The sequence below is a fragment of the Rhinolophus ferrumequinum genome, chromosome 24, assembly GCF_004115265.2.
Source record: "Rhinolophus ferrumequinum isolate MPI-CBG mRhiFer1 chromosome 24, mRhiFer1_v1.p, whole genome shotgun sequence".
Taxonomy (NCBI): domain Eukaryota; kingdom Metazoa; phylum Chordata; class Mammalia; order Chiroptera; family Rhinolophidae; genus Rhinolophus; species Rhinolophus ferrumequinum.
Genome location: NC_046307.1, coordinates 42,116,897 through 42,136,368, shown reverse-complemented (window position 1 = coordinate 42,136,368; position 19,472 = coordinate 42,116,897). Strand labels below are relative to the sequence as shown.

General features: G+C 47.3%; 1 protein-coding gene across 2 annotated transcripts in view; it reads left to right on the top strand.

The window, feature by feature from the left end:
- Positions 1 to 19,472, top strand: part of SDK1 (sidekick cell adhesion molecule 1) — a 431,538-nt gene that overhangs the window by 389,074 nt on the left and 22,992 nt on the right. For both annotated transcript variants that reach the window (XM_033096781.1, XM_033096780.1), the window contains 2 exons: positions 5,386 to 5,547; positions 6,040 to 6,165. In XM_033096781.1, coding sequence (XP_032952672.1) covers positions 5,386 to 5,547; positions 6,040 to 6,165 — 288 coding nt within the window. The remainder of the gene's footprint in view (positions 1 to 5,385; positions 5,548 to 6,039; positions 6,166 to 19,472) is intronic.

The window sequence follows — 19,472 nt, the reverse complement described above, 5'->3', positions numbered from 1 at the left end:
GGGCACGGGAGGGCAGCCTCACAGGTGCATAGCACTGCACAGGTACAGAGCCAGGAGCCGGCTGGAAGAGGCCTGCTGGACGGAAGCGAGCTGGGCGGGTGCAGAGCTCAGCCCCCAGCCCAGCACGGCCCTCTGTGGGCCTGGGAGGCGTGCACCCCTTGGCCCAGTCTCTTTAATTCCTGAGATATTGCTGTCATGTGAGATTTTGGTCCTCGTGGGTGTGGCCAAGGCCACCTTGAGTGCCCCTTGGTGGGACCACATGCAGCACTGCTGGCCTATCAGACACCATCGGCCCCAGGGGGAGGCGCTGTGGCCCACCGCATGTGTCTCATTCATTCGTTTGCTCGATTCATGAATATTAAGCCCCTGCTCTGTGCCAAGTGCAGTTCTGGATGCTGGAAACTGTGGATCTGAGAAAGTAAGGCTCTTACCTGTATGTCACGGTCCCACTAAATCCGGTGAGGAGAGGAGCAACATACAATTAAACAAGCCAGAATCTGCTGGTTTCAGAGCACAGAGTAGGGTCACAAGAGCACAGGGAGGAGCCTGAAATGACAGGAAGGACCCAGGCGCAGGAATCCGAGGGAAGAGCTTCCTGCCGCAGGTTAGGCCTGTGCGTGCCCTGAGGAGGCTGGGGCGTGGCCAGTCACTGGGGGCCAAGGTGACAGGGCAGTGAGGGGATGGCCCTGGCCAAACACCACGTCACAATGCCATGGGATGGGAGAAAGATGCGTGGATTACCTCCAAACTTCCTGGACGGATCAGAAACTAAGACCCTCCAAGAAGAACAGGGAAAATGTTTAAACACAAAGAAGCCTGAGAGGAGAGACAACAAAGGCAAAAAAATGAATGAGGGGTGGAGACAGGACAGGAAATGCAGCCGGTCAGGGGATATGAGCTGCGGCCTAGCGCGGAGGCCAGGCCCAAGGAGACCGGTGGGCACTGCTGCCCCTCCTGGGAGCTGGGGTGAGAAGTAGCCCCATCAGGGATGCGTTTTGGGGGAGGGGCCAAGGGGCTAGGCCGGGACTGGATGGGAAGAGAGAGATGGGGGCTGGGGAGTGGGTGGCATTGCTGTCATTCACGTGGCGAGTACTTGTGTCCTGCTGTATTACAGTGTCCCGGCTCTGGCATGATTTCATACATGGCCGCCCTTCCTGTCTTCTTGGCTTCTGGTCTCTTCACTGAGTTCACTGGGCATTTCTTTCTTGCCCACTGTGGACCAGGCATGGTGGTACCAGAGAAGGGGGACGAGCCCAGGGCAGGTTTTCCTGGTAACACACACAGACAGGCTGTAAAAATGGCAGGTTATTTAATGTCTAGGGGGCGGATATAACCAGCACATCAAAAAGTGTCGGCTCTCACTAACAGCCATGATGAAAGTTTCCTTTTAAAGTAAGTGCAGTCAAGTAAAACAGGGAGTTGATTTGAAAAAGAAAATTTAAGCGCTAGTTTTCATTTCATCGAATCTGAGATGCCACTGACTGTAAGATGCATTGTTGTTTTATGAAGTGCTAAGAAAGAAAAAATGCTTCCACTAAACTGTGGCCCAGTACTTCTGAGCCGCGTCCCAAATCAGAGATGTGAAAACGTGAGTGGAAAAAAAGTGTCTCAGACGATCGATGCTCGTTGGTGAATAACAGTGCAGGTGATGTGTGCATGTGGTTTGTAAATGGCAGAGGGTCTGGCCCCAGCACTGACTCAGCGCGGCCACGCTCGCCTGCAATCGTTCTGGAACCGAGCGCCTGTCTGGGGACCAGGTGGCTCGGGTGTGGCCATGATGGAGAGCTCAGCAGCAGAGACCCAGAAGGGGACATGCACTACCCTTGCTGATTCAGCAGCGAGAAAGGGCCAAGAGTTAGCAGAGACCTTCCACTTGGTATTTCTTGCACGCACGATATGCGTGCACTCACACACGTTCCATGAGGCTGTATCCTAAATACCTTTTCAAAGAGATTAACCAACCAGCACCATTCAAATGAGAAAGGAGTGCCAAAAACCGTGATTCTGTCCACCTACAGAGCCCTTCTCCGTCGCAGACAGTGACTCCTCCACACTTCCGCAAATAAGTGGCTTATTCTGTTGGCCAGTACCTGTGTGTCAATGGGTTTGCAGAGTCCCTCTGGAAGCTCCATGGTGTGTGCCTCAGGGCCTGTCTCCTGGGCTGGTTCTCTTGTCTTGTAAGAAAGTACTTGCTCTCCAGGCGAGACCGTCGTCATGACCATTCCCCGTGGGATACGTGGGGCCTGATGTCCCCCTCTGCACGTCACTCCCCTAGGACCAGCTGGTGCAGAAGCCCCCCTGCCCCCGCCTCATCTGCCAGAAGGTGACCCTAATATCTGGTTTCCCATGTCGTCAGGGCTGTGGTCCCTTGTCCAGTTTACAACAACGTTGGCGCCATCCGGAGGACGGCGTTTTAGACTCGTGTGCCCCGTGTGCAGCCCACACGTGGCTCTCTGCCCCCTGCAAACAGGACCCCACCAGGTGTGCCAACGATAGTGGGCAGCGTTCATCCGGCTCTTACTACGAGCCAGGCATGTCCACGCATTCTCTCCCCACGTGCAGGGGCCACATTTATTCTCATTTTGCAGACAGAGCAACCAGGCTCAGAACCCTTAAGACGTGTGCCCAGGGCTTGTAGTTCAAGAACGTTGGAGAGGGGTGAGATCTGAACCCAGGCAGTCCAGACCGAGAGCCAAGGTCTAAACCACTATGGATGGGGAGAACATGTCTGGAGCGCTTGTGTTTCTGAAAGTATTTAAATGTGCTGCTCGCTGAGTGGCAGAGACGGAGCGTCAAGACCGGTCATCAGAGCATTTCCGGCTGCGGGTGGGACTCGGCGTTCTCTCTAGAGACAACAGGTGGAGAGGCACTTCAGCTGCTACCATTTTCGTGTCTTTTCACAAGTAATAAAACAGTCTGTCATCACATCATCTGCCTCTCAGGAGGGGCTGGTTCTCTGATCCTGGATTTTCCCAGCTTTGGCTTTGAGCGTGTTGTGCTAGGGAAGGTGAGCAGGAGAAAACCGGCGACTCATGCAGCCCTGGCAATGCCATCTCCACACCTGGGCCCATCTTCCCCAGCGGCCCAGACCTTCCTCTCACCCTGAGAAGCTGTTTGGTGTGTGTCCCCTCCCCTTCAGGTGGTTACCAGTCCAATCCACCTGCAGGCCTTTTGAGTGGGGTCTCTGGAAGAAACGCAATCCTCACCCTTCACCGCTGGGGCCGGGATCTGCAGTAGGGAACCATGAATGTTGTACCCAGCTGTCCGAACAAGTCTCACCCCTTCACAAACCTCACAGAATCCGTGCACGCCCAGAGACGTGGCTGCCAGGGGCAGGGAAAACGTCAGGCGTCTTTATTCTTGGCCGGGTTCTATTAGCTCTGTAATAACACTGGAAGATTGCGAAGACACACTATATAGTTTATACACATACATGTGATGTGGTAAAGACAGAGAAAAGAACCACCTGGAAAATAGTGATGTCCCCTGGGAGTGGCCCTCCTGGCCTTTCTTGTGCCTCCTCACCCAGGGCCCGGGCAGTGGGGAGGCATGTGCTGGCTCCAGGCCAGGCCGAGGACTGCAGAACACATGTATCCGGGCACAGAACCCTGTGGTCACAGCAGTCCTGGCCCAGCCGGTGTCCTGAGGCAGGGCTTGCGCCCACCCCTGACCAGCCCCTGCTCATGACGGGGAACACTGAGCCGTGTTCCCAGGAAGCTGATTCTGTGCCAGAGTCATTTGTATGTTTTTAAAAATGTTTTAAGCTGTAGTATTTTATGTGATTGCACCCTGAGGCTTTGTGGTACAGGGCATGGTTTAAAAATTGACTAAATAAAGAAAACTGTGACATAACTGAGATGGGGGCAGCCTCACTCTACCTCCTAGTGGGATAAAATTCACAAAATTGGTACCTGGTACATGTGTCTCTGCTCTGGAGAGAAAGAAAGCACTTTTTAACCAAAAAAGGGGGCTGCTATCCAGAATAACTTCGTATCCAACAGAACCCCGCCCGTTCTGATGACAGTCACTGTGTGTGCAAGCTGCCATCCTTGAAACCTCTTTCTCGAGTGATGTGAGGTGAGTGTCAGGCTCACCGGGCAGAAGTAGCCCTGTTTCTTTACAGAAGAACTCAGATCAGGAGGACCCTCAAAAGCAGTGTTGTTCTGAAGTAATTTAGAAGAGAATAATTTAGCGGAATTGGTGTTCCATAAAAGGCAACATAGGAAAACAGTGACCCAATGGGAGGAGTTTCGAGACCTGCAGGACTGATGGCCTTAGCGGATGGATCCACATCGTGCTAAGAAGGCACTTTGTAGAGCTCTTCTGCGGTCAAAGGGATTAAAGGTGGGGCTGGCGCCGTGCCGCGGACCCCCAGGCGCCGTCCCTGTATGTGGGACATGGTGGGGGCAGCTGGACCCAGGGCAGCAGTCGTGCAAGGTACAGCTCTTCTGAACAAGTGCTGGTGGCGAAGAGTCTCAGGAATTTCCACCCTCACGTCCTCCTCCAGGAGACGCCCGGAAGGGTCCTGTGAGAAGCCTGCAGTCAAGAGCTTATGTGGCTTTTATTAAAACATGTCACTTTCAAACATATTTAACCAAAGAACCCCATCTTCCCTTCTGGAAAATTCTGCGTTTGTGTAATTTTCAGCATATATCCTCCTTCGAACCGTTAAATCTCAATTACCTAATTATTACTAATAGAACCAGCAACACTTTCGTTCCGTTTACACATTTATCAGTGAAAACTTTGTCTCTATGTTGTCATAGTTCTCTGAATCAAGACAGCGATATTCACGGTGACAATTTTTATTCATCCTTGCTTCAAGGTCTCCAGATAAAGTTGTCACGTGTTGCTTGAGGCCGTTAGGCCACAGGTTGGCCAACCATGTCCAGCCGGAGACCCCTCCTGGGGCAGCCCACCTTCTAACCACAACGAGTCTTCCTGCATCTTCTTCCACGTCCTCCCCTCCCCTGTGACTCGGGGAGCTCGAGGTCACCTGTACTAGTGACACGGGCTTGGTGCATCTCAGAGCCAAGTGGGAAGGGACCCGTCCAGAATGTCACCAGGAGGCCACCTGGACACAGCGACGGTGGCCTCCCGCAGTGTCCCCTGGTGGGGCGCAGATCGTCCTCCCAATGGAAGTTGAGACCGTGGCTGCCTCCCCCATCCTGTTGTCGAGTTTGGTTCTTCCCTTTGTCAGCACCCACTTATCAAGCTTAAACTCTAATTACACTTATCTGTGCTGAAAATTGGCTATTATCACCATTTAAGCACCTCCTAATTGTAAGAAATGCTTTCTTAGCAAACTATGGCGGCTTTCCTCAGAATCGCAGCGCCTTACCTCTCTAAACCGAGCCCTTCTTGCCTCTGCTCTTGCCGGTCTAGGGGTCAGCAAGGTGGTGACCGTGGACGTGAAGGGGGACTGGCAGCGCTGGCTAAAGGTGCGCGACCTCACAAAAGGCGTGACCTACTATTTCCGCGTCCAGGCACGAACCATTACCTACGGGCCCGAGCTACGAGCCAATGTCACGGCCGGGCCAGCCGAGGGTGAGTGGACTCTGCCATCAGGCAGCTCCGCGTCGACTGCCACTCGGGCTGTCACCTCCCATCACGTCGCCACTTAGGGACTATTCACACTCAGTAAGAGAAATCAATCAGTGAGTTCAGTTTTTGAAATAAGACACATAAGAAAATTTCAGTGTTCACATGTCATAAAGTTTTCACATGTCATGTTGTGCAGCTTCCCACTGAACAAACTGTTTTGGCCTTAAAGTACTTACTAAAATGGAGGGCGGCAGAACCAGGCTTACGCTATGTACGGGCACAGCACTGGGTACTTTCAATCTTCTGGGCAGCCCTGCCAGGTCAGTGTCAGCTCCACCACCTTTTAAGTGTCAGTTCCCCCTTTTAAGGAGGGAACACTGAGCAAGGGTGGGCCGGCCGCCTGGAGAACTAGAAACCCAGAGAGTGCAGGCCCCAGCCTGGGGGATGAGACGCCCCCAAGGGCCAACGTCTACCCTTAACTGTTTTACCCCACAGGTTCCCCAGGGCCCCCTAGAGATGTTGTAGTCACCAAGTCTGCCTCTGAGCTGACCCTACAGTGGACCGAGGGGCACGCCGGCAGGGCGCCCACCACGGGCTACATCATAGAGGCCAGGCCGTCAGGTAAGGGCGGCGGGGCCCCAGAAACGGGGTCTCCGCCCAGCGAAAGTGCTGCTCTGACGGGCTGAGGTCAGCGCTCTCAGCATTTTCCTACAGCGCCAAGGTGGCGTGGCCACTGTGGACGTGAGAGGCTTTCTCACCCTCCTCCTTTGGCTTTCTGTAATCATGGCAGTGCTGTTAACGGCAGCGACCGTGACCTTCTGGCCACATTACAGCTCCCGCGGAGGACGATCATTGTGGTTCCCAGACACCTGTACATCAGAGCTTAGGGACACTTCAGACGTCGCCAACCCATCAGTAAGATCCGGGGCGTTTTCAGGGACTCGTCTCGGGGTTCTGAGTTTTGCTTCCTAGGTGGGAAGAGGCATGACCATTTCTGACCACTGGGAGCCTTCCTGTTAATGGTGAAACCCACCCACCGTCTGCTCCACCTCCCTGGTTTCTGAAACCCAGGCCTCAGATCCTTTCCCTGCCCCACCCACCCTAAGAGACTTAGCCCTTCTTTCCGTTCAGCTTTAATAACTAAGGATGGATGTTAGTGGAAAATGGGCTTCTGATGGGTTGAGTCAGATATGACTGCTTGGTGCTAGGGACTGTCACCAGATACAGAGAACGCTGTGTGTACTCACTGTGGCCCTTGGGTGTGGCACAGCTGATCACGAATATCTGAGCACGAAAATGCAGGACGTGCCAGGAACAAGTCTAGAACGCAAATCGACACAACCTGCTGCCGGGGACAGTAGCACCCGGGATCATCTCAGTCTGACAGGAGCTGTTAGAACAAGACGAAAGGCCCCACAAAAGTTACAGACACCACTGTGCTAGGGACGTCCCCTCCTCCCCCACCAAACTGCTTTTCTTTTTTATTTTTATTTTTTTGTTTGTTTTTTAAAGTTTATTGGGGTGGCAATTGTTAGTAAAATTACATAGATTTCAGGTGTACAATTCTGTATTACATCATCTGTAAATCACATTGTGTGTTCACCACCCAGAGTCAGTTCTCCTTCCATCACCATATATTTGATCCCCTTTACTCTCATCTCCCACCCCCGTCTCCTCTTACCCTCTGGTAACCACTAAACTATTGTCTGTGTCTATGAGTTCTTGTTTCTCATTTGTTTGTCTTGTTCTTTTGTTGTTTTTGGTTTATATACCACATATCAGTGAAATCATATGGTTCTCTGCTTTCTCTGTCTGACTTATTTCACTTAGCATCATACTCTCCAGATCCATCCATGTTGTCACAAATGTTCCTATATCATCTTTTCTTACCGCCGAATAATATTCCATTGTGTATATATACCACAACTTCTTTATCCATTCATCTATCGAAGGACATTTTGGTTGTTTCCATGTCTTGGCCACAGTAAAAAAAGCTGCAATGAACATTGGAGCACACGTGTCTTTATGTATAAACGTTTTGAGATTTTTTTGGGTAGATACCCAGGAGAGGGATTGCTGGGTCATATGGTAATTCTATTCGTAATTTTTTGAGGAACCTCCACACTGCCTTCCTTCGCGGCTGCACCAATCTGCATTCCCACCAACAGTGTATGAGGGTTCCTTTTTCTCCACAGCCTCCCCAACACGTGTTACTATTTGTCTTGTTGATGATAGCCATTCTGACTGGGGTGAGGTGATATCTCATTGTGGTCTTTATTTGCATTTCTCTGATGATTAGTGATGTTGAGCATTTTTCATATGTCTTTTTGCCATTTGTATGTCCTCTTTGGAGAAATGTCTCTTCAGGTCCTCTGCCCATTTTTCAATTGGGTTGTTTGTTTTTCTGTTGTTGAGTTGCATGAGTTCCTTGTATATTTTGGATATTAGCCCCTTATCAGAGGCACTGTTTGCAAAAATCTTCTCCCATTCAGTTGGTTGCCTCTTTATTTTGTTGATGGTTTCTTTTGCTGTGCAGAAGCTTTTAAGTTTCATATAGTCCCATTCATTTATTTTAGCTTTTACTTCCCTTGCCTTTGGAGTCAAATTCATAAAATGCTCTTTGAACCCAAGGTCCATAAGTTTAGTACCTATGTTTTCTTCTATGCAGTTTATTGTTTCAGGTCTTATGCTTAAGTCTTTGATCCATTTTTAATTAATTTTGGTACATGGTGACAGATAGCAGTCCAGTTTCATTCTTTTGCACGTGGCTTTCCAATTCTGCCAGTACCATTTATTGAAGAGGCTGTCTTTTCTCCATTGTATGTTTTTTGCTTCTTTGTCAAAAATTATCTGTCTGTATTTATGTGGTTTTATTTCTGGGTTCTCAATTCTATTCCATTGGTCTATGTGTCTGTTTTTCTCCCAATACCATGCTGTTTTGATTATTGTAGACCTATAGTACAAGCTAAAGTCAGGGAGTGTGATACCTCCAGTATTGATCTTTTTTCTTAAGATTGCTTTGGCTATTCAGGGTCTTTTGTGGTTCCAAACAAATCTGACGATTTTTTGTTCTATTTCTTTAAAATATGCCATTGGGATTTTGATGGGGACTGTATTAAATCTGCATATTGCTCTGGGTAATATGGCCATTTTAACTATGTTGATTCTTCCCATCCATGAGCACGGAATGTCTTTCCATTTCTTTGTGTCTTCTTCAATTTCTTTTAAAAATGTCTTGTAGTTTTCAGCATATAGGTCCTTCACATCCTTGGTTAAGTTTATTCCTAGGTATTTTATTCTTTTTGCTGCAATTGCAAAAGGAATTGTTTTTTGTATTTCTTTTTCTGAGATTTGATTGTTAGTATATAGGAATGCAATGGACTTTTGTACGTTGATTTTGTAGCCGACAACTTTACTGTATTTGTTGATTGTTTCTAATAGCTTTTTGGTGGAGTCTTTAGGGTTTTCTATATATAGCATCATGTCATCTGCAAAGAGTGACAATTTAACTTCTTCATTCCCAATTTGGATGCCTTTTATTTCTTTCTCTTGCCTGATTGCTCTGGCAAGGACTTCCAACACTGTGTTGAAAAGCAGAGGTGATAAGGGACAGCCCTGTCATGTTCCTGAACGCAGAGCAAAGGGCTTCAATTTTTCACCATTAATTATGAGATTAGCTGAGGGCTTGTCATATATGGCCTTTATTATGTTAAGGTATTTTCCTTCAATGCCTATTTTATTAAGTGTTTTAATCATAAATGGATGTTGTATCTTGTCTAATGCTTTTTCTGTATCAACTGATATAATCATATGATTTTTGTCCTTTATTTTGTTTATGTGATGTATCACATTGATGGATTTGCGTATGTTGAACCATCCTTGTGCCCCGGGGATGAACCCCACTTGGTCGTGATGAATAATCTTTTTAATGCATTGTTGTATTCGATTTGCTAGAATTTTGTTTAGGATTTTTGCATCTGTATTCATCAGAGATATTGGTCTGCAGTTTTCTTTTTTTGTGTTGTCCTTACCAGGTTTTGGTATCAGGGTAATGTTGGCCTCATAATATGAGTTGGGGAGTACTGTCTCTTCTTCAGTTTTTTGGAAGAGTTTGAGCAGGAGTGGTATTAGATCCTCTTTGAAGGTTTGGTAGAATTCACTAGTGAAGCCATCTGGTCCCGGACTTTTGCTTTTGGGAAGGTTTTGGGTGACTGATTCAATTTCGTTACTGGTGATCGGTCTGTTTAGATTTTCCAATTCTTCATGGTTCAGCCTAGGAAGGCTATATGTTTCTAAGAACTTGTCCATTTCTTCTAAGTTATTGAATTTGGTGGCATATAGTCCTTCATAGTATTCTTGGATGATCCTTTGTATTTCCGTGGTGTCCGTGATAACTTCCCCTTTTTCATTTCTGATTTTGTTAATTAATATCTTCTCTCTTTTTATCTTAGTGAGTCTAGCCAAGGGTTCGTCAATTTTGTTAATCTTTTCAAAGAACCAGCTCTTTGTCACATTAATTTTTTCTATTGTCTTTTTGTTCGCTATTTCATTTAGTTCTGCTCTGATTTTTGTTATTTCCTTTCTGCTGCTGACCTTGGATTTCATTTGTTCTTCTTTTTCTAGTTCTTTAAGGTGTAACATGAGGTTATTTATTTGAGAGTTTTCTTGTTTCTTGAGATAGCCTGTAATGATATAAATCTCCCTCTTAAAACTGCTTTCGCTGCATCCAAAAAATTTTGGTAAGATGTATTTTCATTGTCATTTGTTTCTATGTATCTTTTGATCTCTCCTCTAATTTCTTCTTTGACCCGGTTGTTCTTTAAAAGTATGTTGTTTAATCTCCATGTTTTTGTGTTTTTTCCTGCTTTCTTTTTGCAGCTGATATCCAATTACAAAGCCTTGTGATCAGAGAATATGCTTGGTATGATTTCAATCTTCTTAAATTTGCTTAGGCTGATTTTATGTCCCAATATATGGTCTATCCTTGAGAATGTTCCATGTACACTAGAAAAGAATGTATAGTCTGATGTTTTAGGATGAAGTGCTCTATATATGTCACTTTTGTCCATTTCATCTAATGTGTCATTTAGGGCTGCTATTTCGTTATTTATTTTCTGTTTGGATGATCTATCCATAGCTGTCAATGATGTATTTAAGTCCCCTAGTATAATTGTGTTTTGGTCAATTTCTCCCTTTAGTTCTGTTACTAGTTGCTTGGTATATTTCAGTGCTCCCTGATTGGGGGCATAAACATTGATGACTGTTAAGTCTTCTTGTTGTATAGTCCCCTTTACCATTATGAAATGTCCATCTTTGTCTCTTGTTACCTTTTTCACCCTGAAGTCTGTTTCATCTGATATCATTATGGCTACACCTGATTTTCTCTGGGTACCATTTGCTCGGAGTGTCAATTTCCACCCTTTCACTTTGAGTCTATGCTTGTCCTTGTAGCTGAAATGTGTCTCTTGGAGACAGCATATGGTTGGGTTTAGTTTTTTGATCCAATCTGCTACTTTGTGCCTTTTTGTTGGTGAGTTCAGTCCCTTTACATTTAGGGTGATTATTGATATGTGAGGATTTCCTGTCATTCTGTCTTTAGTTTTCTGCTAAGGCTGTGTCTCCATTGTTTCTTTGACTTTTTGTTGTTGTCTATTATTTCTGTGTGGTGGTATTCTATGATGTTTCCCTCTGTTTCTTCTTTTATTACAGTATATATTTCAGTTCTGGATTTTTCTTGAGTGGTTACCCTTAAGTTTAAGTAAAATAAAGTTTGACATTTAGAGTATTCCATTTTCTTCAGCACGCTTACTTTCTCCATCCCATATTCTGGTTCAGGCCTTTACTCCCCCCTTTTTTATGTTTTGGTTGCCACAAATTGTCCCTGTTGATGGTGGTCGAATAGCCTCCTTTAGTATTTCTTGTAGTGCAGGTCGTGTATTAGAAAATTCCCTCAGCTTCTGTATATCTGGAAAGGTCTTTATTCCTCCTTCATATCTAAAGGATATCTTTGCTGGATATATTATTCTTGGCTCATAATTTCTCCCTTTCAATAGTTTGAATATTTGGTTCCACTCCCTCCTGGCTTGTAGAGTTTCTGCTGAAAAATCTGATGATAATCTAATGGGCTTTCCTTTGTAGGTTACCGTCTTCTTTTCCCTGGCTGCCTTGAGGATTCTTTCTTTGTCGTTGATTTTAGACAACTTCAATACATTGTGCCTTGGAGAAGGCCTGTTGGGATTGAGGTAATTAGGTGTTCTATTTGCTTCTTGGATTCAAGGATCCAGTTCTGTCCACAAGTTTGGGAAGTTCTCATCGACAATTTGTTTGAATATATTCTCTGATCCCTTCTCTCTTTCTTCTCCTTCTGGTATGCCCATTTTTCTTATATTATTCTTCCTGATGGAGTCAGAAAGTTCTTGTAGAGTTCTTTCATTTCTTTTAAGTCTCAGGTCTCTTTCTTCTTCCATCCGTGTAATTTCCAGGTTTCTATCTTCAATGTCACTGATTCTTTCCTCATCTGGTCAACTCTACTACGTAAGCTGGTTATTTCATTCTTGATTTCCTCTATTGAGTTCTTAATCTCCAGAAATTCTATTTGGTTCTTTTTTAAAATTTCAATCTCTTTCATAAAATGCTTATTTTGTTCTTTGATTGTGTTTCTGAGTTCGTTAAACTGCCTTTCTGTGTTTTCTTGCACCTCTTTGAGTTTTTTCAGAACTGCAATCTTGAATTCTCTGTCATTTAAGTCACATATTTCCATATCTTTAAGTTCCTTTTCTGGAGACTTTTCATTTTCTTTCTGAGCTGTCTTGTTGCCTTGGTTATTCATGGCAATTACTGATTTATTATTTCTCTTCCTAGACATCTACAAGAGTGGATTCTGCAACAGGTTGATAGGAAGAGATCTTTCTTTTGTTTTCCAGTACTTGTTGGTAGAATGTTTTATTTTCTCTCTGACTGTAGCCTTTTTTTCTCTCTCACACGGTAGTGCTATGTTTTCTCTGCACTATTCCAGCTTCTCACACAATGGTGGGATTCCCTGGGAGACAGGCTTCTCCTCTGTTAATAGTTCACCTGGATCACAGGGCGCAGTGTCCGTGTGGGGATGCAGAGAGCTTTTGAAGTTCCAAAGCTCTTCCTGCACCAGATTCAGAGCCCGTATGTTTCAGCAGTTCTGCTTACTCCTGCAGGAATCCGCCCAGATAGGTGGGGCCAGGGGCGGGGTGAGTTGTGAGAGGTGGCCCAGAGCAATGGCAGCGACCACCACCACAGCCGGTCCTGCTTCCACAGCTCCCTCCCCTTTGCCGGAACTAGTTGGGCTGCTAATCTGTGTCTGCAGACCACAGTTCTCAGAACTGCAAATATTCTGTTCTTTTGATCTGACACTGCTACTGTCCCGCTTCTAGCACTAGGCCGGTGGGGGCAGGGCGAGCTCTGGGAGCATGGGGAGGGGGCGGCTAGTCTCAGTGCCTAAGGCTTTCGTTCTCTGCTCAGCAATGAGGGCTTAAACCACCGTTTTCAGCCTTCTTCCCTCAGTCTTTTCTCCGAGGTCTCTGCCGTGAGCGTTGGGTTCAGCCATGTTATATGCTGTCCCCTCAGCCCTGTGGGCCATAAACGGAGCCCTAGCAGTCCAAGTTCTTCCCTCTCCCATAGCTGCTGTAGTTCCGGGATGCAGTGAGCTCAGAGCACTGAGCTAGGTCTGCATCCTGCGCCCGCGCGGCTCCGTCTCCGCACTTCTCCCTTCACTCCTCCCCCTCTCGTGCAATTCGCCCACCTTTACGTGAATTCAGTAGTGGGCCTCTTCGTCTTGCCTGTCTGCTGTGTGGGGAGTCCTTTGTGGAGTTATAGTTGTTCCATTTGTTGTAAATTCCAGGGGAGATTTACAGAGGCTCACCTCACGCTGCCATTTTGATCTACTTCCCCCCAAACTGCTTTTCAAAGATTATTAGTTGTAAGTGCCTTCTAGAAACTTCTAAGGAGACGCCTAGGACTAAGACTGAAGAAAATGTCTATTTAAAGGTGATATGAAAAATTTTTTGGCTCCAGAACTCACATTCAGCTTGCCAGCCTGAGGGACACTGAGGGTTTCTGTTGAAAAGGCATTCGGCCTGTTCCGGAAACGGAGGGTCCCAAATCAGTGACTGGCCTGGGCTTAGCAGAGGCCTCTGTGGTTGCTCGGTTCCATCTGTACCCCTAAAGGAGATGGCCCCCAGAATAGCGAACCGACTGTCTGCTGAAGACGTGTGAAGTGAGAGACTTTTGGAGATTAACAAGAGCTGGGACTAAAAGGCCTGAGGGAAGCAGCTCCATTTGTCCCCAGATCTGGGGACACATGGATCAGAACGGTCACTTTGCTGACTCTTCAGGCCACTGAGGGGCTCATGAGAGAATTCGGATCTGTGAACTTAGGTAGGAAGAAATACATTTTTATTTTCAAAGACTTCTTCCTGAAATTTAGCATTTCCTTCACTTACATTGTAGGCACATTGGTTTGCTAGGGCTGCCGTAACTGAGTACCTCACACGAGGTGGCCTGAATGACAGATGTATTGTCCCACAGCTCTGAAGGCTGGAAGTCTGAGACCATGGGCAGGCGGGTACCTTCTGAGAGTGTGAGGGCATCTGTTCCAGGCCTCCCCCAGCTTCTGTGCGTTGTTGGCAATCCTTGGCATTCCTTGGCTTGTAGAAGCATGAGCCAGGTGCCTTCCTCTAACACGGCCTTCTCCCTGTGTCATGTCTGTGTCCACATTCCCCCTTTGTATAAGGACACCAGTCCTTATACAGAGATGACCTATACAGACCCTATTTCCAAAGAACGTCACATTCTGAGACATTGGGGATTAGGTCTGGGACGTAAGGATTTTGACAGGACACAATTCAACCTGTTACAAAAGTAATCGCAGTACCTATGACATTGTCAGCAGTAGAAAGCACAGCTACTCGCCTGCCATGTGCCATCTGCAGCAGGCGTTGCCCATGACTGTTTCTAGTCATCACGATGCTGAAATTACGGTCTTTGTAGACTGCTTCCTGCTAGAGCTTGTTATCCAGAGTCACCCTGGGGTGAGGTTCATTCCAACTCTTTCCACCATGTCTTCCAAAGAAGACTCTTCCATGTGGCCTAACACGTGGTGCAAAGAAAACCCCACACAATCGACACCTTCAGCATAACCAGGAGACAGACATCACTGCGGGACTTCCACTTACCTCTGGGAACCATAAGCACCACCAACAGAACTGGTGTCCTTTCTAATTTTGTTTTATGCCTCGAAAACCACTCTCAGAAGGTATCCTTCAGGGTCAACAGGTTGCCAGAGGGTCCATGACACCAAGAAAAGATTGGGAAGCCCTGCCCCAGAGGACACACAGAAGACCCTGGCCAAGTCACTTCCTTCTATCTAAATGCTTGTCTCCCCAACTAGAGTTAAAACTCCCTGTGGTTGTGTGTCCATATGTGGACCACGCGAGGGACCCTGGGGTGACACAAATGCTCTGTACCTGGTATCAGTTTCCCACTTGTCATGTTCTGTAGTTTCTTATGCTGTCACCATTGGGGGGGGACACTGGAGAAAGGACACATGGGATCTCTGTTCTATTTCCCACCACTGCATGGAATTTATAATTAGCTCAAATTAAAAAGTTTAGCTTAAAATTAAACACACACACATCCCATGGATGGCCTCCTCAGCCTGTTCAGCCCGGTGCACAATACATCTTAGAAAGCATTTCTGTGTTGGAGCTCAGCCTGTGGGGAGTGGAACACATCACCAGGCAGACGCAGGTGCACGGGCTTAGAATCCTAACACTGGTGAGCACATTTCCGGCACTTTCCGAGAAATGATAGGTATTGATCTCAGGCTTGCCTGGAGAGCCATTTAATTCCTCCTCGGGTTACCATATGCTCATCCATCCCTCTAAGGAAGGAAACGGGATGCCTATTGGCGAGAAGTACAGCTTCTGAGGGCCTGGGTGGGGCTGTGAAGAAGATCAGGGCTGCAGCTCAGCTCTCACACTGAGCCCCCACCTGAAGGGCCAAATGAAGCCCACTGGAAGAGCAAGCTGGGGGTAAGTACCAGAATACGGAACCTGGCCCACGGAGATTGAGACATAACAAGAAACTGACCTGGAAGAGCTGTCTGTTTCTATAAGCACCAAAGAATTTGCTTTCACTTCCGTTTTGCTGCTCAGCATCCGTGAACAGTTGCCAGCATCGCCCCTTCCAGATCAATGGCTGAACCTGCAGCCAGACGCGCCATCTTGCCACTAAAGGTTGAGAAAGTCACCCGCCCTGCTGTGACTGAGGCCAGCGGCAACACGAGTCAAATGAAATGCTTTTATGGGATGTCAATATTTAAACACCTTGCCGGTGCCTTTCGGCTTCGGAGCTCAGCTGTCGTCTGTTGCAGGCCTCGTTACACAAGACATTAACCACCCTGTCGTCTCATTTTCCCCACTGAAGCTCTGGCAGGACTTCCTCGGGCAGGGCGTGGTTTTCTGAGGGAACTTGCTTTGGGTATATGGGCCCTGTGTTTCATCAGGAGGGGTTATTTTAGATAAGTGGCCATCCAGCAACCATGCAAGGGTCCCTTCACCACTGGATGTCTGGGAAGACTGAGCCACTTTGCTTCAGGTGGCCCCAGGGTGACCCCAGGCTGTCTGCTCGCCTGATGTCTTCCCACCCACCCGAATCTCTGTCTTGCCCGCTTGGTGGCTGGTGTCGAGAGAGTGGCCAGCAGGCTCGGGCAGCCAGGGCACACGGCAGTGCAACCCTGCTCATCTGTGTCCTCACTTTCACCTCTGCAAATTCTACTGAGAAACCTCATTGCTGCCCTAACGCAGAGACACAGAACTGAACAGCGGCTGATGAAATGAGCACCGAGCTAGATCACAGCCTCATCTGATACCCGGAGAAGGGGGTCAGCGAGGTGGACCCAAGGTCGCCACCTGTGACCCCACAGGCCCACGTTGCCAAGGATTCGTCCACTTCCTTGGAACTGGGCTCGCCAGACTCCGGGGAAGGCGGTGGACATTAGGCAGTGGGCTTGCGCACACGATTTATTTATACAGATTACGGGGGCATGTGCTGTGCAGCTCCCGAAATCTAATTTACATATTGATACAATAGACTGGAATGGCACTAAGGACTATAAATAGATCTTCCCTCCGAAGCAGCTCTGAGGTACACATTTGAATGTGCCCAACGCAAGGTATTGCTTTTCTCACAAATGATGTACTTACCCCAAAGGTGAGAGCTGCTTAGATGGAGCGCAGGCCCTCACCCTGATTGGGACCCTCCCTTCTGGGAGCCCCCCAGTTTCCTCCCCTCTCATCTTGTCCATTTGGGGTCTTGGGCCTTGGGATTTTTCAGTTGAACAAAGAAGAAAATCAGTATTTTTCCGAAGGTATAAAATCACAAAAGTGCCCGAGTCAGCACTCAGCCAGCGGCTGCAGCCGTGGTTCTGATTGCGCCTCTGGCCTGTCTTCACTTCCTGTCTTTCTGGGAACCACATGTGTTGACAGCCTGTCATCCTTGCCTCCCACCCGTTTCTGGACTCAGGCTCCGTCACAGGCCATCCTTGATGTTTTGCCATTCATCTCACTTTGTGTCCTGCCTTAAACAAGGATTAGATAAGAGGTAAATGTTTTATCAGATCTATTTTGCCTCATGTTTCAGCCTCGCCTGTTTCAGTTAAATTTCTGACCCAGGTGGACCATTTATGTGCAAAGAGAAATGGCAGTGTTTAAGAAACAAACACCTGACAGGCTTCCATTTGCTCAGAGCTACAGGCTGACAGTCACGTTGTGGGTTGTGTGAGTTAGTGGAACTAGAAATTTCAGGCCTTGAATGACAGTTTCATTCAGCGTGGAGACCCTGTTTAATTGTCCTTGAAATCAGACTCTGTATTGGCCTAGCGTCTGCCCTAAATCCTACAACACCAGCTGGTTCTGGGCGTTCAAGGGCTAAATTGAGCTACAAACCCTCAGATGTGCCTGAGCTGGACTCTGTCTCAATTCAGAAAAGAGGTGTTCATGTTCCCAGCTTTATCAGCGGATTGTCTGGGGACAGGTGTGCCTCCTACCTCTAGGGCAGGGGGGATGTTGGCACTGAAAGAAAAGCTGACTCATTCATTCTATTCTCTGGAAACAAGTAGTATGTCTGGGACAGAAAACCGGCTCACACTGGAAAAGACGTCTTTCTTCGAGGCCTTCAGTGGTCCCACTTCCCTGTTTTTAGTACAAATTCTGCAAAGACAGAGTTGATAGTCTTCAAAGAAAAGCCAACCAGGTGAGAACCCACACTTGTGCGTGTGGGCCCCACTCAGCTCTCCGTCTGAGGCTGGCAGGGTTTCAGGTGTGCAGTCAGAGTGTGATTTATTTAGGACTGTTTCTCAGCAGTCCCCCACCCTCTCACCTTGCGTGGCATTTTTCCAACAATGTGTCAGTAGAGAGTCTGGGAAGGTGATCTCTCAGGGGTCCATTAATGGAGGGTGGACTGAGCAGACAGGCCTGGCCTGGGCTCACTCCCCCACCATGGAACCCCCTCCCATAGGCCTCAAGTGGAGGACCCAGCCTGAAGGTAGCCATTACCCCCCAGGGGGTTCAGAGCCGTCATGCCAGCAGGGCTTCTCTTCAGTCATCAGGGTATCAACCAACCACTCAGACATGTGGCTTTGGAAGACATGGCGACCGTTCTCTTTCAGCCAATCGCGGTTTAGGAGGATGACTTAGGAACTCCCTAAATGGGGAATGAAAGCCAGACTGGGGTCTCCTGAGCATCCCGGCAAGGCTGAGCCTCACCCGGGGCTAGAGCGCTGGCTGAATGGGATCCCAGAACCACCTTTTACAACATACAAGGGCCCGCTCTCCTCTCGAGTGTTGACTGAGAAGGAAATCCCAGCACTGGGGATTAGCCGGGTGCCTGCAAAATCAGTTGCACACATCTCATTATGGCTAATAGTTTCGTAATGTTACTTTTCCCCCTAATTTGTGGAGATACTTTTCTCCACCACTGATCTATGGCGATACTTAACAGCATAATACAAATGAGAAGAACGGCCTATGGTCGGGAAGCAGTGGGCTCTTTCACAACTGCCAGTTGTTCTTACCCACTCACGACCATGGTGTAAACATCAGCGTGGATAAATAGCCCCACGAACTCTTAAGTGAAGTCTAAAATGCTGAGTGTGCTCGTTTTGGAAGAATTAAGCAGAATCAGAACGTGAACATTTCCTTGTGTTGATTCAGAAGGAAATCTCTGGTGTGACTCCTCAGCCCCGACATTCTCCAGTGTAAATGGATTGCTAAGTACATCATTCTGGGTTGAGGCTCTGTATCAATATTTTAAAATGTTTTTATGAAAAATGCACTCAATTCCTGTAGCTATGACAGAGTGCTTAAAATAAAATGTGGCCTTCAGGTGACAGTAGAGGAAGGGGAAATAACTTTTTTCCTTCGGTAGCAGGAAAGTTTTACAGAAACATTAATGCAAAAGACATTCAGAGAGCCTGCCAGAGGTGCACACCTACCGAGAACAGCCTGGGAGTGCCTCCCCCATGCCTGGTCCTTTAATTTCAATGGTTTTAAGCAACATCCAGTTTAAGAGTCTGTATTTTTTGCTTTAGTCCCTTTAACAGCATAAAATTGTCGGTCTTTTTAGAGGAAAAATACTGCACAAATCATTCAACAGTTAAAGCCCTTAAAACAGTGATTTGCTCATAGTAAGCGCTAAATGAAAGCGGTGGTGGTTGTTATTTACTGAAAGCCTGCTTGTGGAGGCCCTGCAAAAGGTATGGGGATACAAAGACAGGTGGATGGGAAGGAGGAAAAAAGGGAGGGAGAGAGGAAGGGGAGATGGATCACGTCAACAGATATTTACTGAACTCTTGAAACCTCCGAGGCACGATGGTGTGAACACACAGGTTAAGTGTG